Source organism: Microcaecilia unicolor, chromosome 5 (genome assembly GCF_901765095.1).
Source record: "Microcaecilia unicolor chromosome 5, aMicUni1.1, whole genome shotgun sequence".
Lineage (NCBI taxonomy): Eukaryota > Metazoa > Chordata > Amphibia > Gymnophiona > Siphonopidae > Microcaecilia > Microcaecilia unicolor.
The window spans coordinates 267,925,292-267,948,058 of record NC_044035.1 but is presented as its reverse complement, the minus strand read 5'-3'; the positions used below and the strand labels follow the sequence as shown (position 1 = coordinate 267,948,058).

Genomic DNA, 22,767 nt, shown 5'->3' with positions numbered 1-22,767 from the left:
TTCAAAAATGCAATAAAGATACTAAACAAAAAAAATAACATGCAATGTCCAAAATATTAATTTTTAGTAAACTGCAAATCCAGTTGCTAATATTCTTTTCCATTTGTTCTGTGAACACTGGAAATATATATATTTTTTTAAGTTGTAAAGAAGCCTAAGGGAATGGGGACTCCAACCCCATGCCCCACCTCCCACTCTCAAGGGCCCCATAGAGATCCGAGTCAGATGTCTCACAAGCTAAAGCCTGTGAGCTATAGCTTGGCGCAACGGAGGAACTTTTTCAACCAAGTTCAACAGGGTATGGCCTATGGACAAAACCCCAGGAGCAGAATTGGTCCAGGGATACTAACAAAAGGGATGTGGACTGTGGTCTGCACCCCCGGAAGTTATGTCTATTAGAATTTACTGCACCAGTCCAGAACTACACCATCTGATGGAGGTAAAGAAATAATGGAAAATTCCAGGTTGTACCAGTGCCTATACTGGTGATGTCACTGGAATAGTTCAGTATCTCTACCTCCATCTGCTGGGTAGGGGGATTCAACATAGTTGTCTGGATTGCTCTAGCAGGGACAATAAGGAACATGCAGTTTATGTGCAAAAATATCCTTTATAAAATAGTCTACCTATGTGCTATCCAGTAAAGAGCAGGGTACATAACTCCCGTCCACAAGGGTCCCAAACCTGTCTGGTTTTCAGGATATTGACAATAAAAATGCCTGTGCATACAAATTTCACATGTATATTCATTAACGATATTTTGAAAACCCAATCAGTTTGCGGCCTTCAAGAACTGGAGATGCCCACCCCAGGTCTAAAGCATCCCTCTCCACTGAGCAAAATAAACAAATGTATTTAAGATGAACCACATTGTGCACCTTCATAATACTGAAAACAAATGTTCTGTCCTTTAGCTAATTTATGCTAGGGAGAAGATTAAAACAATTAGTTTTAATAAGAGAAAGGAACAGAAATAGTAATTTAATTTTTTTAAGCACTTACAGAAGGTTGGTTGTTTTCGTTCCTTCCTCTATGTCGGTAACAGTATATGCCAACACCTATGCCAACACCTTGTAAAAAAACAGAACAAACATGGAAATAAATAATGTCTCAAGAAGAAGCCTAAATACATCACTGGAGCCCTAACACAGAAAGGCAAAGGGGTTAATATTCATTCAGCAGGACTCATCCAGACAGGAATCAGAGAATGACATGGGGACAAAGTCTGTCCCCGTCCCCACCCTGTGGGTTCTGTCTCCATCCCTGCATGCTCTGTCTCCATCCTCACAGATTCCGTCCCCACGGGCTCTGTCCTCAACTGAAGAAGCCTCGAACACTTGTATTTAAATATTTTTATTAAAGTACAAAAAGGAACAATATGCTGTGCAACTGTTTATAAATCACAAACAGCAAACAATAACGAGTAACTATAACCCCCCCCCCTTTTCCCACCACCACCCTCTAGTCTTCCAGCCTTAATAGCTGACTTCTACTACCCCAAGGAACCCTAATCCACCCTGTTAAAATGTTCCAGGTGTACAAAATACAACCCATTCTGTATGCCATAGAGGGGGAGAAATATGCCCTATGAAGCACTGTTATGATTTTTTAATCTGTGGATGAATAAGTCATCAACAATCTCAGGATTCAGTCTAGCTCTCCTGTCTTCCACAGTCCTTCCTGCAACAGAAGATGTCTTCTCAGAAGATGTGCTGGTAGCAAGAATGTATAGTATTCGCCATGCAAATTTTGCCAGTTGTGGCCAGAACTTTTGCTTGTTTTCCCAAAAAAATGAAATCACCACCTGCATCACTCGAACATAAATAACAGTTCAATTCATTAACAGCCTTCAAAGTAGAGAATGACACAGGGACAAAGTTTGTTCCCATCCCCACCGGCTCTGTCCCCATCCCATCTCTTCAGGCTCTGTCCCTGCCCCATCCCCATCTCCGCGGTTACTGCGGATCCCCGTCCCCGTGTCATTCTCTAGCGGGAATGCATCCTAACCATTCAGCAGCACTATCTGGATAGTGTCAGACAGTCCAGGGTGGGTGGAGCTAGGGCAGAGAAGAGTAATCCCAGGAGTGGAGATTTTCAACACTGCTACATGGAAAACTATTTGGATAACTTATAGCAGCAAAAAGGCTGTCCTGGATATATGCAGATAAAGTAGCAGCTAAATACCTGAATATCACTGCTATTCGAACAGCATTAGGCACTCACTGCAATATCGATAGATACTGCCATTGAGTATTAGCCCGTGATTGCCGGTGTTAAAAAAAAAATGAACTGGCCGCCCCATTATCATGGAAAGTTTTAAATTGCAGAAAGCTTCATCTCCGTGTTCTGTGGCCCTGAAGAACACAGAAACATGACCCTCCGTTAACTCCTATTCCAGGCTGCATTTAGAGGGAGGGGGGAGATTCATCAAGGTTCAGTAAAAGTTCACCTTTTACCAAACCTTGATTTCCCACAGGATTAGAAGGGGGGGGGGGGGGGGAGATTCACCAAGGAGCAGTAAAAGTTCACCTTTTACCAAACCTTGATTTCCTACAGGATTCAGCAACCTGTAGGATCCGGGTACAACAGGTTGCTGAATCCTGCCTTAGAGGTATAATGCTGCTTACTCAAGGACCACTGAGAAGTGGGTCCAGAGCTAGGGTCTCCAGGGGTCTGGGAGGGCTCTTCCAGCAGAAGTGATGCCCAGTTGCTCCTGCCCTGTCCAGTGTTGCTCTCAAAATAGCATCCCTAACAGTAGTAAGATGTTATTACTGCTAGGGCTCATCTACTATAATAAAACTCACCCTCAACGTTCTGAAGTCACTCAGTCACTCCCTGAAGGGTTCATGGATTCATGGTGGTGAAGCCACAACACTGACCATGTCTCTCTGCCCCGCCCTCGCATGACGGACCAATCGGAAAAAACACCCTCAACATTCTGAAACACAAAGGACCATCACATCACCGTTCCCAGGCAACACTAGGCAACGTAAGACGGACCAATCAGAGGAAACTACGTGACAATAAGGGAGGAGCATTCACAAGCAGAACGGCTCATTATCTGTGCAGCACGGAGAGCACAGAACCACCGCTGGAACGAGATAAGAATATTCCTGCTGTGGGTATGTGCAAAAATAGACCGGGTGGGGGGGAGAAATTTTTAAATGCCTAATGCCAGTACTGAAGAGTGCCAAAGGGCCCATAGCAAAGACTATATTTGGGATCGCTTGACATGGAGTCAGGAGCCAGAAAACAACGTACCCGTCACCATCTGGGACGTGGGCGAACAGGACAAGCTGCGGCCCAGCTGGAAGGATTACCCGCAAACCAGCCAGCAGCAAACAGCGACCAAGGAAGGGGGAGGAGTAGGGAAACACGCGGAGCGTGTTTCCCTACTCCTTCCCTGCCTAGGAAACGCTGGAGACTGGCTGCCAAACTAATGAAACAACCGCACACCGACGCACCACCTCCATCATTCAAAAGGCATCCACTCTGTCTTCAACAGAAATGCAAACTAATAATACAAAACAAAGAATACCCGTTTTCTCACGCAGCTACAGGTAACTCCCCACCCCCTTCCTCTTCCCCTTTTGCCAAAGCGGCCGTGCCCAACCATCCCCAGCCTCAGCCAAGCCGTCTCCCACCTCGGGGATTCCCCGAGCACCCGGAAAAAGACGGCACAGCTTCCCGCAGCGCATGTTCCAGCATTCCCCTGTAGCCGGCCTGAAATGGACCGAACATACCGGATCACCACCTGATGGCCCGAGACCGTGCTCCTCTCCCTTCCGCCAACTTAAAACAACCATCCCCGTCCTCAGGCAAGCCGTCTCCCACCTCCAGGATGCCCAGAACCCCAGCCCAACGTAAAAAGACGGCGCTGCTTCCCACAGCACATTTCTCTTCCAGTGTTCCCCTACAGCAGCCCTGAAACGGCCAAAAAATACCAACAGACCAAGAACGTGCTCCTCTACCTTCCGCCCATCTAAAAAAACACTGCTGCCTCAGCACAACACAAAAAAAAAAACCCCGGAAAAAACAATCCACCACTCAGCAAAGGCTGACCCCCCTACAACCACATTTACATTTCACCAACAGAAAGACCCCCCCCAACAAACCTCCTTGACAGACAAAACCACACACACACACACACACACACACACACACACCCTCAAAGCCACACACCAATCCATCCCACTTTGCCAGCATAGCACAGCACATCCCCCAACCCCACAAGCAAAAAAACAAACAAACAAAAAAGACACACATCAACAACCTGCACACACACCCCACCCTCACACACTCACACACAAAATAACTCTGTGACACATACACACACACAAAAAAAACCACAATCTAGCGCCCGTTTCATTGGTTTCGGAAAAGGGCCTTTTTTACTAGTATTACATATAAGGAAATATTTCTTTATATTGAATCTGACCCCTAGCAACTGGGCATCGCTCCTGCCCGAAGAGCCCCCCAGAACCCGGGAGACCCCCACCTTGGGCCAGCACACTATCAGGTGGGAAGCTTCCACTTGGAGGGGCATTGACTGGAGGGAGAGAGGGCGACCCTCTGCTCAATGGCCTGGGAGCATCAGGCCGCTGTTTTGCAGCTCGATGCTCTTAAATGGTAAAATATATTTTACCGTGGATCTGAGGCCTTAACACGATTTGTGGTGTATCACCGCAAGTCACATTAGGGCATTTACATAGTAATGAGATGCAGAACATGCATGCGTGGCGGTTTAAATAGCGGCGTTAGGGCCATTTAATGCGACTTAAAACCTTAATGCTGCTTGATGAATTCCCCCCTTTGTTTTTCTACAGTACATTAAGAGTCAATATATACAACAGTAGTTCAAAATCAGGGATGTCTCATAACCTTATTTATGTGGGCAAGAATTAATTTACCTTGATAAAAGAGCTGCCTGAAAATCGCCCACCCATCTAAAGCCATCTATAGCTCTTCAACAACATGTGTAATTTTAGTTACATTTGGAGGTGGCATGTATGGGAAAATTAGGTTCTTAACGTGGTAATTTTCTTTCCTTTAGTCACAGCAGATTAATCCATTACGAATGGGTTGTGTCCACCTACCAGCAGGGGGAGATAGAGAACACTGAAAACCATAGTGCCTCTAGGATGGCTAGCACCATCTGCCTCTCAGTATTTTGAAGCTTCCAAAGCAGTGTTAAACTGCAAATTAGCATAACATGAACTTTCCTCACAGCAAACAAACGCCCCAGAACAGGAGCAATAACACAAAGGAGGGATGAACTCAACCTCCTGTAGTAGAACAGAAATCCTGAAGACTGTTTTCCAACTTCTCCCAATGAGGGAACATGCCTGCAGGAAAAACTGAACACAAAACAGAGTCAATCAGGGAGGGATCATGGATTCATCTGCTGTGACTAAAGGAAAGAAAATTACCAAGGTAAGAACCTAATTTTCCCTTCCTTGTCATCAGCAGCAGATGAATCCATTATGAATGGGATGTATCAAAGCAATCCTTAGATAGGGCGGGAACAAGCCACATCACGCACAAGCACTTGTGCTTCAAAAAGCGTGTCCCTCCTGGCAGCCACATCCAGCCTGTAATGACGGGCAAAAGAGAGCTTAGAAGCCCAAGCAGCTGCACTACATGTCTCTTGAAGAGAGAGTGCTCCCATTTCAGCCCAAGAGGAGGAAATCGCTCTTGTGGAATGTGCCTTAAAGGCGTCAGGCGGAGGCCGGCCAGATGGCAGATATGCTGAAAAAATGGCTTCCTTAAGCCAACGGGCTATAGTGGCTTTAGACGCTGGAGACCCTCTGCGAGGACCTGACAACAATACAAAAAGGTGATCAGAAGTCCTGAAAGCATTTGACATCTGCAGATACTGCAACAGAGCCCTATGCACATCCAGAAGGTGCAACTGCCCAAAAGATTCCGGAAACTCCTCCCTAGTAAAGGAGGGCAGACAAATAGGCTGGTTTAGGTGAAATGCTGAAACCACCTTAGGCAGGAAGGAAGGCACTGTACGCACCGTAACTCCGGACTCTGAGAATTGCAGAAATGGGTCTCAACAGGCCAGCGCCTGGAGCTCAGACACCCGTCTCGCTGATGTAATCGTGTGATGGAAAATATTAAGAATTGCTTTTCAGTCTTACTTTGATCGATAATAAATTTTAAACTCTTCTGTATTTTACTTGCCTGGCATATCTCAAAGAACAGGCTGGAAGGCAGGAGATAAGGCACCTCCCAAGAACAATGTATGTCCCTGAAGCCAGCTTGTGCAGAACGGGGGCGGGTACTCTTGAGGTTTGGTAAATGATTCACCTTGCCAGTGGTTTGTTTTCTTGAACTGAGAAAGTGTGACGGCATCCCCATGCACATTTCTGGATAAGTTTTAGCTTAAAAAGGGAGCTTGTTGCGGTGGAACTCTGGGGCTCATTCTGTGGGTGGACGTATCGTGCAGAAAAGACTTGTTCCTGGTCTGGACGCTTCAGGCTTTCGCTGCAACGGGCCTCCCAGCTGATGAGATAAGAGCCTGAATGATGTAATTCCTGACCAGTGATGATGATGTATGTATATATATAAATATCTTTCCTATTTTACTTTTCTATAGCTTTCCTTTAGTAATGTACTCGATTAGTGTGTGTGTAGTTCTTAATCATTGTGATGCAGTAACAATAATGACTTACACACTCTCCAATTAAAATGCAAATAAAGAGTTTCATTTATCCAATACGAATCTAAAAGAATCTGCAGTATTTTATTCTGTGAGCAGTCTGTGGTGAACAAGTGAGCAGGCTGCAATACCGAAGCAATAGAAATGGCCACCAAAAAGACTGTTTTTAGAGTCACATCCTTCTCCGAAGCTCGCCTCAGCAGCTCAAAGGCCGAACACTGAAGAGCCTTTAATACTAGCCCCAGGTTCCAAGCTGGACAAGGGGCCCGCACAGGAGGCCGGAGCCGAAGCACCCCTCTAAGAAACCGTGCAATGTCCGGATGCACAGCAAGGGAGAGGCCCGAGACTTTCCCCCGAAAACATGCCAAAGCTGCCACTTGAACATGCAGGGAATTATAGGCCAAGCCTTTTTGTACACCATCCTGCAAAAAGTCAAGTATTGGCGAGACAGAAGCCCGCATGGGTGTGATTGCTTTACAAGCACACCAAGCCTCAAACTGGCGCCAGATCCGAGCATAGGCAACGGAAGTGGAACGCTTGCGGGCCTGCAAGAGAGTGGAGATGACCTGGTTAGAATAGCCCTTGTCTCTCAATTGCGCCCTCTCAATAGCTATGCCGTAAGACCAAAATGGCATGGATCCTCCATGGTCACCGGGCCCTGCGTCAACAGGTTCGGTACCAGAGGCAAAGGAAGGGGAGCCTCCACCAGCATCCGCCGAAGGCCCGCATCCCACGGCCACCTAGGCCAATCCGGGGCAATGAGGATCACCACTCCTTCATGCAGCCGAATTCGCAGGAGGAGTCGCCCTATTAAGGGCCAAGGGGGGGACACATACAGGAGGCCCGGGGGCCAGGGTTGAGCCAAGGCATCCAACCCCGCCAAGCGAGGATCTCTCCGTCTGCTGAAAAAGGACGGGACTTTAGCATTTGTGCTTGAGGCCATAAGATCCGCTACGGGCGTTCCCCATTTGGCACAGATCTGAAGGAACAGTTCGTCTGCCAGTTCCCACTCCGCATGGTCGATTTGATACCTGCTTAGAAAATCAGCTTGCACGTTGCTCTGACCTGCTATGTGAGCTGCTGACAGAAGCTGCAGATGTAGCTCGGCCCAGTGGCATATCTGAGCAGCCTCTGCGGCCAGTGCTTGACACTGCGTGCCACCTTGTCGATTTATGTAGGCCACTGCTGTCCTGTTGTCGGACAGAACTCTGACAGCCAGTCCCTCCAAAGTCTTGAGAAAGGCCAGAAGAGCCTGGAATATCGCTCTCAGTTCCAAGCGATTGATGGACCACCCTGTTTCCTCGGGTATCCACAGACCCTGGGCATAGCTTCCCTGGCAATGTGATCCCCAGCCTCTCAGGCTGGCATCCGTTACCACCAGGCACCAATCGGGAAGCGCTAGCGGCATTCCTCGCCGCAGCATGCTGTCTGAGAGCCATCACTCCATACTGAGTCGGGCCGCAGGAATCCACGTGAGTCTGCGTTGATAATCCTGGGACATAGGAGACCATCGTTGAAGCACGGCAACCTGCAGAGGTCTCATGTGCGCTCTCGCCCATGGCACCACTTCCAAGGTGGCCGTCATTGACCCCAACAGCTGGACAAAGTCCCAAGCTCGTGGGCGAGGCATCCTCAGGAGCAGACAGACCTGATTCTGAAGCTTGCACTGCCTTTGGTCGGGTAGAAAGACAAACCCCGAGGCCGTGTCGAACCGGACCCCCAAATATTCTAGAGATTGAGAGGGAGTCAGGTGACTTTTGGGTATATTGACGACCCAGCCCAGAGATTGCAGTACTGAGACCACTCTGGCTGTTACATGACGACTCTCTTCTGCAGAGTCCGCTCTGATGAGCCAGTCATCGAGGTACGGGTGAACCTGGATACCCTCTCGCCTGAGAAAAGCAGCTACTACCACCATTACCTTGGAAAAAGTTCGGGGAGCTGTGGTGAGGCGAAAAGGCAAGGCCCGAAACTGGAAATGATTTCCCCAACACCGCAAACCGGAAGAACAGTTGGTGCGGGGGCCATATAGGAATGTGCAAGTAAGCTTCTTTTAGGTCCAGAGACGTGAGGAATTCTCCTGGCTGTACTACCGCAATGACGGAGCACAGGGTTTCCATGTGAAAATGCCGCACTCTTAGTGACTCTTAACTTTCTTTAAGTCGAGAATGGGCCGAAAAGACCCGCATTTTCGCGGCACCACAAAATAAATGGAGTAACGACCGCAGCCGTGTTCGGCGGGAGGCAAAGTGATCACCGCTCCAAGGTGCAACAAGACTTGTAAGGTCTTCTCTATCACCGCCCGTTTGACGGCAGTGCCGCATCGGGACTCCACAAACACGTCTCTCACCGGGGCACCGAGTTCCAATCGGTAACCTTCTCTGATCAGGTCCAGAACCCACTGATCTGAGGTAATCTTGGTCCACTCCTCGAGAAAGAGGGAAAGGCGTCCTCCTACAGCTGTAAAAGAGGAGTGGGCCGGTGTTCCATCATTGTAGAGGACGGCCCTGAACTCCTGGCCTTGAGCCTGCCGCTGCGGAGCGTTTGACCGAGCTAAAGGAGTTCCTCTGCTGAAAGCGGGCACGTTGAGTAAACCCAGCAGAGCGCCCCAGGTGATACCTTCTAGCTTCACGGAAGCAAGGTCTGGAGGAGGAGGGAACCACCTGACCCTTGGAAGAAGGCCGCGGCCTATCCTCAGTTAACCGCTGGGGTTTAGAATCCCCTAGGGTCTTTAACAATCTTCTCCAACTCCTCTCCAAATAACAGAAGGACCCGAAAGGGCAACTTCACCAGCCTTTGCTTAGAGGCCAAGTCAGCCGCCCCATGCCATAGCCATAGAAGGTGGCGAGGGGACACCACCAAAGACATCTGTTTAGCCGAAGCTCTGACCAGATCATAGAGGGCGTCAGCTAAAAATGACAAGGCCGACTCCATTCGCGGTGCAACCTCAGCAAGGGACTCCGCACCATCCATGGGCTATTCCACTGCCTGTTGTAACCAAGAGAGGCAGGCTCGAGCAGCATAAGAACTGCAAACAGATGCCCTTAATGCTAGGCCCGAAATCTCAAAGGACCGTTTTAGCGCTGATTTCAGCCACCGGTCCTGATTGTCCTTCAGGGCGACCACTCCCTCTACTGGGAGGGTAGTCTTTTTTTTTTTCTTGTCACCGCCGTGACTAAGGCATCCACTTTAGGCATCCCAAAACGGGCCAAGTGCTCCTCACTCAGAGGGTAAAGATGCCCCATCGCCCTGGCCACTTTCAAGGGCCCCCTGGGGTCAGTCAGCCCATTGAGCAGAAATAAGCTCTTGGTTGGAGTCATGCAAAGGAAAGGCACGAGCAGGCTTCTTAGTACTCACCACCCTCGGATTACCAGAGGAGGCCTCGCCTTGAACAGGGTCATCAATAGAGAGGGCCTGTAAGGCATCAGAGATAAGTGCTGGCAGCTCATTGTGGTGGAAAATCCGAACCGCAGTGAGATCATCCAGATCCAGTGGCAAACCGGCACCTTCCTCTGGCTCTTCAGATCACGAAGGTCTGCCAGATCCCTCAGAATCCCCACAGCCTGACCATGGGGGGAGAGGGGAGGAAGGGAGGGGGGTGCGCCACTCTCCAATGGGGAATTTACCCGTCTATGCTTAGCGTGCATCCAACGCTCAGGGACATCCACGTCTGATATCAGCCCCGGGCCATCATTAGTCGGAGGGGGACCAGGTAGCAATGCAGTGTCAGACACCTGCGGCAGAGCTCTTTTCAGCATGAAGGCTTTATGTAAAATAAGCACAAACTCGGGGGAGAAAAACTCGCCCTGACCTCCCGTCTCCGAATTAGGAGCCATGGGGAACGGAACTCCTCTGGTAGCCTCGGCCCGAGGCGCCCCTCTGCTCTCAGACTCCTCCGCAACCTCGGGGGTCTAGCCATGCGGCGCTTCCAAGATGACGCCCGCTGCCAGCTCCATCGAGTGGGAAGAATCATCTCTCGCCATGCTCATACTGGCTCTACCGTCTAAACAGCATGTTTTACAGAGCCCCGCTGCTGATCTGCGCTTGCCACAACGGGAACAGCGCTTAACTCCCTCAGCAGCCATCGCCGAAAAACGGCGGAATAAAAATCAAAATGGCGGCTTCATGCCAAAATCACCCCGATCGGAACGCCGTTGTCAGGGCTCTCACCCAGTCTCTGAAATTGTGAGCCCTTGGGCCACTGCCAAGGAGTGGCAGCGGCAGGCAAATCACCCAAGCAGAAAGCAGTGCTGAACAAAACAGGCAGGAACCACAGAATATAACTAGAAGAGGCTTTAATAGTAGACAGTAACAATATCCAGTAGCACAGCAAAGTCAAAGGGCAGGCAGCAAACACGGGTAATCCATAAACTAACCAGAGTCTTTTAGGCAGGCAGAAAGCAAAATCAAAGTCCAGGTCCAGGCAAAGGGTCAAACACACAGGAAACTTGCAAAGCAGGAACTCCAACGAACCAACAGGAACTCAGGATGACCTTTGATACCAAGGCAAGGCAAGCAAGGCTAACAGAAGCTAATAAGCCCCTCAGCAGCTGACCCACAGCTGCAGTAAATCACCAGCCAAGTAAGGGTGCTGTTCCAGAACAAACCATCAGAGCAAGTCTGGCAACCTGGAAAATCCGGACCGGACTCACTGAAGTCTGGAACATGGAAGACAGCAGAAAACAGTCCATAGCAGCCACCAGTTCTGGCCACCAGAGGGCAAGGAGAGCACCCACATGGAAAACAGTCACAAACGTGACAGCCGTCCACGGGCCCTCCCCGGAGGAGCTGAGTACCGCTCTTACCTCAAAGGACCGAGTGCACGAGCTCCAGTCACGCTGTGCAGTCAGGAAAAGCCTCAGAAATAGCAGCGCTGAAAAGCGCATTTTGGTTTTTTTTTTTAACGCTGTGAGGAAAGTTGGAGGTAAAAAGCTACAGAGGCACTCCGGAGGCAGAAGAGGGTGGGAAAGGCAGGGAAAGGGCGAACCTATATGCCTGCATCCACACAGGGGGAAGGGTAAGGCAGGAAAAGGGCGAACCTATGTGCCTTTAAAGTGGGCTCCACTTAGCCACAACACCCCTGCTACAACTGGCAAAAGCACAGGAGCCACCCCAGGCAGAATCTTCAAGGAGCTGAACAAGCTGCATCCAACCCTGCTGGGAGATAGAGAAATACTGAGAGGCAGATGGAGCTAGCCGTCCTAGCGGCACTATGGTTTTCAGTGTTCTCTATCTCCCCCTGCTGGTAGGTGGACACAACCCATTTGTAATGGATTCATCTGCTGCTGATGACAAGGAAGGAAGCATTTTGAACTCAAAGGAGAAAAAATGGTGAGTATATTAAAAATAATGCACATTAATTTGGAATGCAATGGAAAATGTACCTCAGACAAAGCAGGTGGACAGTTTCAGACTGAAAGTATGTGCAGACTTCCTCTTTGAAATTCTGTATAAAGTCCCTGGGCAGGTTCTTTTGAAAACTACTCCCTATCTAAGACAACCTGCATTTATTTTATATATTCTTTTCGTTGAGTATTTAGTCTATGTGATTCAATGAGCACCACCATGTGTCTTATGTTCTTTTATTTTTTCTTTTACATACATTTTTATTTACATACTAGTAAAAAAGGCCCGTTTCTGTTAGAAATGAAACGGGCGCTAGCAAGGTTTTCCTTGGAGTGTATGTTTCAGAAAGAGCGTGTGTGAGAGATGGAGCGTGTGTGTCAGAGAGAGAATGTGAGAGAGAGAGAGAGACAGAGTGTATGTGTTTGTGCGAGAGAGAGAGTGTGTGAGAGACAGTGTTTGTGTTTCTGTGTGACACTGTGTGAGAGAGAGGGACAAAGACAGTGAGTGAGTGTGTGAGTGAGAGTGTATGTGGCAGACAGAGAATGAGTGACTGCGCGTGTGGTGTGAGGAACCCCCTCACCCCCTCCCTATCCCCTGCCCCCTTGCAGCCAGGCATGTGCAGCGACCCTCCTCTCCCCGTGTTCCCCCTGCAGCCACCCATGTCCAGCATCCCCCTGCAGCCACCCATGCCCATCAACCCTCCTCTCCCCCTGCTGCGTCCTTCCTGTCTCCCCTGCTCCCCCTGCAGCCACCCATGTGGTCTCAGCCCCCCCCCACCAGCATCCCTCCTGTCCCCCTGCAGGCATGCATGTGCAGTGTCCCTCCTCTCTCCCCTGTACCCCCTGCAGCCAGCCATGTCCAGCGACCCTTCTGTCCCCCTGCCCCCCCTGCAGCTACCCATGTCCAGCGACCCTCCTCTCCTGTGCAGCCACCCATGTCTGAGGACACTCCTCTCCTTTTTCCCTGTTCCTCCCCTGTGGCCAGCCATGTCCATCGACCCACCTGTCCTCCCAGATGACCACCAACCCTTCTGTCCCCCTGCCCGCCCTGCAGTGTCTGTCCTGTATCCCCTTTCCCCCTTGCAGGCACCCATGTGGTGTGTGGAGCCCCATCCCTATCTCTCTGTTCCCTGCCCCCCCTGCAGCCACCCATGTGCAGCGATCCTCCCCTCCCCCTGCTTCCTTCCAGCCACCCATGTCCAGCGAGACCCCCCTTCCCCCCCAGCCGGCGCAGCACCCAAAGAAAGCCCCTTGTCCCCCCCCCTTCGCGCATCACCCGACCCCCCCCCACCGTGGCACATCACCAAGCCCCTGCCCCCCTCATCAACCCCCTCGCCACCCGCAACCGCTAATACAAACTGTGTCCGGCGGCTGCTGCTTCTGCTATTCAGCAGCAGCAGCCCGTACATAAAGAAAACCAAAAAAAAAATCCTCCTAAAACGCACCTCCGTTGAGAAGCATCTCACATTGGCTGAAGTCTCAGCATGCGCTCCTCCTCTCCCCTCTGACGTCTCGGTGTTTCTCCGGGGTCTTCCGGCAGGGGCACTGACGTTGAGGGGAGAGGAGAAGCGGCTGCAGAGACGTCAGCCAATGAGAGATGGTTCTCCATGGAGGTGCGTTTTAGGAGGTTGTTTTTTTGTTTGTTTGTTTTTTTTATGTACGGGCTGCTGCTGCTGCTGAATAGAAGCAGCAGCAGCCGCCGGGCAGAGTTTGTATTAGCGGTCGCGGGTGGCGAGGCGGTCAATGTGGGGGGGGAGGGGCTTCGTGAAGCGGCGGAGGAGGGGTTGGGTGATGCGGCGAGGAGGGAAGGGAGGTAGGGGCTTTCTGATGCCCCGTTGCACGGGTTGTTGTGGCGATGCGGGGGGGTGCACTTAGAGGTGCACCATCGAGGCTGTCTGTGTGTGTGTGTGTGTGTTTGTATGTATGTGTGTGTGTGTGTTTGTGTTTCTGTGTGTGTGTTTGTGTTTCTGTGTGTGTGTTTGTGTTTCTGTGTGTGTGTTTGTGTGTGTGTGTGTGCGTTTGTGTGTGTGCATTTGTGTGTGCGTTTGCATGTGTATGTGTGTTTGTGTGTTTGCGTTTGTTTGTGTGTTTGTGTGTTTATGTGTGTGTGCGTTTGTGTGTTTGTGTGTTTGTGTGTGTATTTGCGTGTGTGTGTGTTTGTGTGTGTGTATGTTTGTGTGTTTGTTTCTCTGTGTTTCTGTGTGTGTTTGCGTTTGTGTGTGCGTTTGTGTTTGTGTGTGTGTTTATGTGTGTGTGTGTTTATGTGTGTGTTTGCGTTTGTGTGTGTGTTTATGTATGTGTATGTGTGTGTGTCTGTTTGTGTGTGTGTGTCTGTTTGTGTGTGTGGGGGGGTTGCGGGTGGCTCTTGTGGTTGGGGAGTTTGCCAGCAGTCTGTAGCGATTCCTAGGCAGGGGGAGGAGTACGGAAACACTCCCCCTGCCTGGGTCATTGTTTGTTGGAGGGGCTTGCCAGTTGGTAGGGGTGCCTTTATGGATCCCTTTACTCTCTGTGTTCCGCCCTCGAGGGCGGGGCAGAGACATGGTGAGTTGGATGGCTTCACCACCATGAACTTACGAACTGTTTAGGGATTTTGCAGATGGCTTCAGCAGGTTGTCTTCAGAATGTTGAGGTAGCGTTTTATGTACAGATGGGGCGTGGCTGAGGGCGGGTCTATGAGTGAGGGTGACTGGTCCTAGCCTATGAAGACTACAGGATTTTTGTGCTTCTCTGCCTTGGAGTGAGCTTCTCTGCCTTGGAGTGAGCTTCAGAACGTTCAAGGTGGGATTTATTAATATAGATTTCCATCTATTTCCTTTTTAAAGTTCATGGTAGTTTCTAACACTCATCACGCTCCTGAGTAGCGCTGCAGTCCCACAACGCATGACGTAATTTGTTTTTTTTTAATCTTAAGAACTTGTTTCCGGTTTTCAAATCTTCTTAGCGCTTTGCTTTTGGCAGTATACGTTTGATAAGTGCAGGCAGTACTTCTCAAGGTCAGTTTTAGTAAGTGTCATAGAGTTTCTTTCAATCTTTTGTTTTTAAGCATGGTTCGGCTAGGTCAGTAATGACCAGGTATATCAGCTTTTTTTTATTTTTCAGCCGTGTTTTTTTAGGTTGGCGATATGTCACCTAGGTAACTTATGACTGATTGCATTGCTTCTTTTTCTACCTTCACTTTCTCTCTGAAGCACTTTTATTTAATAGTTGCAGCACTTGGTTTCAAACTTCTCTCGCACTTTTCATGTATGTTGCTACTAGGCCAGTAATGACCACTTTTGTTTTGGCTTTTTTTTCTAATCCATGCACTTTTAAGGTTGAGGTTATTCTATCCAGATTACCCATGACTAAATTGATAGGTTTCTCTTTTTACTAGCACCTTCCTCTCAAGCACTTTTGCCAAACGGTTGTACCACTTAGTTTTTTGTCTTGGTTTGCAGGGTGAGCATTGTCTACCTTTCAGTCATTTTGTTGCTGCTGGTGAGCGGTACTCATGTTTCTGCTAAGTCCACTTGCATATGTACCTTTTAAATATAAGAAACACGGTTTTTGAACCACTTACACTTTTTGACTTTTGTGTTTCTAAGTATACTAATTTACTCTCTGTTGTTTAAATATTCACTAATGCACTTTTCAGCATTCATTTTTTATATAATTTTTATAGTTTTGTTTGTTGTGTTTGCACTTGCCACTATCTGTTCAATGCATCCTCACTTTTATTGCAGAGCAATGTATTCTTTGGTATTCTTCTGACAAGCACTATTGCTTTAGAATTTAGTTTGCAGCAGATTTGACTTTTTCAAGACAAAGCTTTCATTTCTCAATGGATGGTTGTATCTATACCATCATTAGGTATGCACTAAATGCAGCTTTCATTTTCAATTATTTATGTATTGTGGCATTGTTATATGATTTTTATATGATTGCAATTTTCAACATGATTAAAGTTTTTATAAGATTAATTTATTGACATAACAGATTATTTATATATATACTAGCCGTTAAGCCTGTTAAAATGGGCAAGATTTCCAGCTACCCTCCTCGCCGCCACTCCCTCCCTCCTTCCGTGCCGGGCCCCCTGCACTGACCTGACTGCGCCTCTCAGCTCCGTGTGAAAGCGCTGCAGGCAGCAGCAGATCGCTCCGCTGCTGCCTGCAGTGCTTCCACACGGAGGTGAGAGGTGCTGTCAGGTCAGTGCAGGGGGCCCGATACGGAGGGGAGTGGCGGCGGGGATGGGGGGAGAGAGGAGGTTGGTGCGCGTGATGTTCGTTGCCAGGCTCCAGTGGCAGCGTCCGACAGTCCGACTCCATTTCCCTCTCTGTTCCGCTCTCTGACTTCATCACATCTTGAAGCGAAAGCGGGACAGAGAGGGAAGTCTCTACTGCGCATTTGCAGGTGAGTCGGTCACTTGCCGTTTATATGTTTGATATTTAATTTATATATATATCTTATTAGAGTATTTATGGCTTATGATTGTTATTGTTTTTATTTTCTTTTATGATTACTTTTTGATGTTTATTTGTCATAGACCCCTGACACAGGCTAGAGTTGCTGAAACATGGACCATGTTGGGTGTGTTGAATAAAGTGAAACTAAGACACCCCCATTTTGAAAGGCTCCTTGTGCTTTGCCTGCTTTTACTTTTGTGCTTTTGGATTCCCTCTCCTTTGTTATTAGACTTTCCCTTTGAAATTCTACACAAAGTACCTGGGCAGGTTCTTTTGTTGTTGTTGTTGTTACATTTGTACCCCGCGCTTTCCCACTCATGGCAGGCTCAATGCGGCTTACATGGGGCAATGGAACTGTTCCCTATCTAACCAATTTTCAGTGTCCACACTGATGCAAAGTCCACATGCACCAATTTTCAAAGGGAACGCATACCAGGACTACACTTTGAAAACTGCCCTACTTTTTGTGCTAGTATAATTTTATTGGAAAAATATCACATTAGATTTGAAATTACAGCTCATGTGTGCACTTTTGAGGACCTAAACATGCCACTGGTAAGGTGGCTAAAACTATATACACAGTTTAGTAATCTGGACTATTAACCACTTAAAACAGAAGGAAATTTTCAGACAGCTGATTTATGCGACTATAACATTTATCAGTTTTGAGAACAGTTCTCTCCATTAAATTTTACTCTGTAAAGGCTGATCATCTTAACATTTTTCCTGAAGTTACTTACATGCTATAAATACAACTAATGTCGAGAAAAGTAAAGCCCATCGATGTCTGATCTGGTTTGTCATTTTATCTCTTGTTTCATCTAAAAAAAATTAAAAAAATTAAAAAAACACACATTAACATACTTGAACTACAGAAACTAACATTCTTCACAAAATTTCCAGTTTAAGATGTTTATTTAGGAACGGTGGGGTAGATATTCAAAAGCACTTCTGTGGTCAGCAGTAGCACCAACCACATAAGTCATTTCTAAAAAAAACAAAATGCAGATCAGTTCAGTTACACATATAAATTTGGCTAATCAGCAATTTAAGAGCTAAATTTATGCATTTTAAAGGGGGGCATAGTTAAGATTGTTCCAAGGCTGAGCGAAAAGTTATCTACTTAAGCTGCAATAGTCAATTGCTGTACCAATAACTATCTAAGTGTCACCGCACCAATAGTAAATTTAACCCAAAATGGAAAAAAAAATATCTGATTAGTTATACATGGATTTTCAGAGATGCCGCTTGGATGGATATACTGAAAATACATAATTTAAATGGATTACTTATCCATTTAAAAAGCAATCAACCTGCAGAATATTTACCTCAATTAAGAGCATAGTGAATAGTGGGGCTGGCAGGACAATCAAGTGATGAGAGCACAAGAACTGAAGAATCATAAGGAAGTGACATCACTACTTGGGATGGCAGCACAGGAGAGCAGCTCCATCAGAGTTTTTCCCAAATTCAGCTAATATTGTTAACAAGTTGACATGCAGAAAGCTGGAAAAGTTTAAATACACAGCAAATGGCAGCAATCGACAAAGGACTTATTCAGTAGCAGTCAGGGAGAAAAGAGCAAGATGACACCAGAGCTCATAGAGTCAGAAGACAAGGAATACATGTTACAGGATGAGCCTGCTAGCAAGATTACAAAACAAGGTGTTTTGAGTTAGTTTAAGGAACTTAAAACCATAATGGGCACAGTGTACCTTGATGAGCAAGCAGCATTAAGTGAGATCAGTTCAGAGGTGCAGGACTTAGGTAATTGCATCGATCAAGTAGAGGACTACGTGAGCGCACTTACCACGGATGTCCGGGGAACACAAGCTCACATTAAAAAAAGGAGTCGATTGCTATCCAAGAACTTTGGGATCAGGTAGATCTTGAAAACCGATCCCAACACTGCAATTTAAGATTTAAGGGTAACCCTGAACGGAGTCATTAAAGGATTTACAGCAGTGTAAGAATTTTTGTGTCACTCTACTCCAGGGGGAGCTGGATTTAGAGCAACAAGACATAAAGATCATAAGTACACATCAGAGCTTGGGCCAGCAGAAACACTGCTCACCCCAAGATATTGTTGTTTGCTTTGCAGGTTATGACCTGGAAACATAAAGATTCCAATGTGGCAGTCTTTCAGGATTTGGCCTGGACCACAGTATAAAAGCGTCATTCTTTTAAGGATGTTATCTAGTTCTTACAAAAAGTGGGACTTGTAAGCTTTCTAGATTTGCCTGCTATTGTAATTCACAAAGTGAATGGGAACATCCACTTACAATGGTTGCAGAAGCTTGGGCTTTGCTTAAAGACATGGGCTGTAACAATCTTCCGATGCATGAAAAATGTCCTCATCTCTGGAGTCTATTAGATTGTAAGCTCTTTGAGCAGGGATTGTCTCTCTTTGTTAAATTGTACAGCGCTGCGTAACCCTAGTAGCGCTCTAGTAGTAGTAGTAGTAGGAGCCACTGGCAGATTCGGCATGGCAGAGAGTGATGTGATGTGTCACCCTCCCACCACATGGTGGTTTCAAAGCGGTTAACAAAGATTAAAACCTTATAAAAAGCAGACTGAGCATAACATTTTCTAAATAGATATGTTTTAAGATCTTTCCAAAAAGGACTACAGCAAGAGACTGCAGGTAAAGTTCCAGATAATGAAAGCAAAAACTTCACTGCTTGAAAACCAAAAGAATTTTCTAAAATTTTCATGGACTTAATTCCCATAATAAATGAAAAAAGTAGGAGAAAAGGATCTCTAGGCATTGAAGACCTCTTAAGAGGAGGAAAAGCAACCAAATTTAACAAGTAAGCTAGAGATGATTCATTAAACATCTTAAATACTACTACTACTACTACTACTATTTAGCATTTCTATAGCGCTACAAGGCATACGCAGCGCTGCACAAACATAGAAGAAAGACAGTCCCTGCTCAAAGAGCTTACAATCTAATAGACAAAAAATAAATAAAGTAAGCAAATCAAATCAATTAATGTGAACGGGAAGGAAGAGAGGAGGGTAGGTGGAGGCGAGTGGTTACAAGTGGTTACGAGTCAAAAGCAATGTTAAAGAGGTGGGCTTTCAGTCTAGATTTAAAGGTGGCCAAGGATGGGGCAAGACGTAGGGGCTCAGGAAGTTTATTCCAGGCGTAGGGTGCAGCGAGACAGAAGGCGCGAAGTCTGGAGTTGGCAGTAGTGGAGAAGGGAACAGATAAGAAGGATTTATCCATGGAGCGGAGTGCACGGGAAGGGGTGTAGGGAAGGACGAGTGTGGAGAGATATTGGGGAGCAGCAGAGTGAGTACATTTATAGGTTAGTAGAAGAAGTTTGAACAGGATGCGAAAACGGATAGGGAGCAAGTGAAGGGTCTTGAGGAGAGGGGTAGTATGAGTAAAGCGACCCTGGCGGAGGATGAGACGGGCAGCAGAGTTTTGAACCGACTGGAGAGGGGAGAGGTGATTAAGTGGGAGGCCAGCAAGAAGCAGATTGCAGTAGTCTAGACGAGAGGTGACAAGGGTGTGGATGAGGGTTTTGGTAGAGTGCTCGGAAAGAAAGGGGCGGATTTTAAGGATGTTGTAAAGAAAGAAACGACAGGTCTTGGCGGTCTGCTGGATATGAGCAGAGAAGGAGAGAGAAGAGTCAAAGATGACCCCAAGGTTTCGAGCTGAGGAGACAGGGAGAATGAGAGAGCCATCAACAGAAATAGAAAACGGGGGGAGCGGGGAGGTGGGTTTGGGGGGGAAAATGAGAAGCTCGGTTTTGGTCATATTTAATTTCAGGTGGCGTTGAGACATCCAGGCAGCAATGTCAGACAAGCACGCTGAAACTTTGGTTTGGATGCAAGGTGAGATATCAGGGGTAGAAAGGTAGATTTGGGAATCATCAGCATAGAGATGGTAGGAAAAGCCATGGGATGAGATTAATGAACCAAGGGAAGAAGTGTAGATAGAAAAGAGGAGGGGACCAAGAACAGAACCCTGAGGTACGCCGACAGGCAGAGGGATAGAAGTAGAAGAGGATCCATCAGAGTGAACACTAAAGGTGCGGAGGGAGAGGTAGGAAGAGAACCAGGAAAGGACAGAGCCCTGGAATCCAAGTGAGGACAGGGTATCGAGAAGTATGCTGTGATCGACAGTGTCAAAAGCAGCGGAAAGATCAAGAAGAATGAGGATGGAATATTGACCTCTGGATTTAGCCAGTAATAGGTCATTGGAGACTTTAGTAAGCGCAGTTTCGGTTGAGTGGAGAGGGCGAAAACCAGATTGTAATGGGTCAAGAATAGCATGTGAGGAGAGAAAATCAAGGCAGCGGCGGTGAACAGCACGCTCAAGTAATTTGGAGAGAAAAGGAAGGAGGGAGATGGGTCGGTAATTAGAGGGACAAGTAGGGTCAAGTGAAGGCTTCTTAAGGAGAGGTGTGACCACAGCATGTTTAAAGGCAGCAGGGACAGTCGCAGTGGAAAGTGAGAGGTTGAGAATGTGACAGATAAAAGGAATAAGAGTAGGAGAGATGGCATTAAGAAGGTGGGTGGGAATGGGATCAGAGGAACAGGTGGTACATTTTGAGGAAGAAAGGAGAAGTGTAGTTTCCTCAATAGTAACTTCAGGAGAGGAGGAAAGGGAATGAGGGGAAGGCGAGAGAGGGGAACGGACTAGTGGAGGGAGAGGTGGTGAGGTAGAGAAAGCAAGGTTTATCTTTTGAACCTTGTTGTGAAAGAATTCAGCAAGGGTCTGAGGAGATAATGAAGGGGGAGTTGGGGGAGGGGGCACCTTGAGGAGAGAGTTCAATGTGGTGAAGAGAAGTCGAGGATTAGAGCCAAGAGAGTTGGTCAGTTGGATATAATAATCCTGTTTGGCACGTAAAAGAGCAGATTGGAAGAAGGTCAGCATGAACTTAAAGTGTAAGAAATCAGCAAGGGCCCGAGATTTCCGCCAGAGGCGTATAAAACAAGCAAGTTTAAAATAATTTTGAGCAAGTACACGGAGCCAATGTAGGGAAACTGAAGCTGAAGTTACCCTATCAAACTTTTTCAAATGAAAAATAAGTTTTAGCAGCCATATTTTGGAGGATCTGAAGCCTGGTATGCAATTTAACTGTAACAGAAGAATATAAATTATTACAGTAGTCTAGATGGGAAACTGCAAAAGCTTGGACTAGAACTGAAAAATGTTTTGTTATCAAAATGATGTACGTTGCGCAATAGACGAAGCTTAAAAACAATGTCTTAACAATGCAGTTAATCTGAGGCTCAAAAAATAGCATAGAGCCCTGGGCGGAGTCCAACTCTCTGAAAAGACTTCATTTATCTTCACTGTACAACGTCTATTAAATAAAAATTCAGAAAATCAGGATAAAATATCTGTAATTCCCATCAAACTTAATTTAAAAAGAAGAATCTCGTGATCTACTGAGGATCTGAAAGCAATAACAGAAAATCTGCTGGCTGACTTGCTAACTATGCTGACTGGATTTGTTAAGTTGAAAAAAAAAAGAGATTTTTTTATTTCCAGGTGTTTGTGGGGAAAATACTGATCCTGCTTGATATATGGGGGATTGGAAGGGTAATTAAAGAAGGGGACAGCTTTAAAAGTTTTATGTTTTGTAAGGGAAAAGGGGAAATTATTAAAAATAAGTGTGTGTGGGGAGGGGGGGATTATCATGGTATTTGTTAACCTATAGATAACACTTGCAAAAAGGATTTGTTGTATACAGCGTGGAAGGGGTGGAAAAGAGGCAAGTTGTTGGTCTTCCCAACATGACGACACTTCCTCTGTTGGGTGGCTGATATGGGAAGAGAGAGATCAGCAAGGTTAAGGTGCAGGTGGGAGAGGGGTAGGGAATAGGATTGATGTTTTGAAGGGACATACAAAGGGGGGGGGGGGGGGAAGACAAGGGAAACAGCCTGGCAAAACAGCATTGGGTGGGAAGGAAATAGTGAGGCTCTTGGAATGTAAATAGATTCAATAACCTGGGGAAAAGAAGTATTCAGAGAACTAGGGAAACTTTACTGGGATATTATTTTCTTACGGGAAACACATTTAAGACAGAAGAACTCACACTTAGTGAAACACACAAATTATTCAGAAATGATAGAACATCAGAGTAAGGGAGAACAAAAGGCAAGGGGGCGTGGTGTTTTTGTTACACGTGGAGGGGCATAATCGAAAGGGGCGCCCAAGTTTTCCTGAGGACGTTCTCGCAGGATGTCCCCAGAAAGATGCGGGAAAACCCGTATTATTGAAACAAGATGGGCGTCCATCTCTCGTTTCGATAATACGGTCGGGGACGCCCAAATCGCGAAACTTAGG

The 22,767-nt window shown here is 47.0% G+C and overlaps 1 protein-coding gene across 2 annotated transcripts in view; it reads right to left on the bottom strand.

The window, feature by feature from the left end:
* Window positions 1–22,767, bottom strand: part of HHLA2 (HERV-H LTR-associating 2) — a 129,616-nt gene that overhangs the window by 14,434 nt on the left and 92,415 nt on the right. The window contains exons 6-8 of one of the 2 annotated variants that reach the window (XM_030204173.1): window positions 17,194–17,278; window positions 17,004–17,009; window positions 1,003–1,072 (exon numbers count right to left, since the gene is read on the bottom strand). In XM_030204173.1, the coding sequence (XP_030060033.1) occupies window positions 1,003–1,072; window positions 17,004–17,009; window positions 17,194–17,278 (161 nt within the window). The remainder of the gene's footprint in view (window positions 1–1,002; window positions 1,073–17,003; window positions 17,010–17,193; window positions 17,279–22,767) is intronic. The other variant, XM_030204175.1, reaches the window with a different exon arrangement.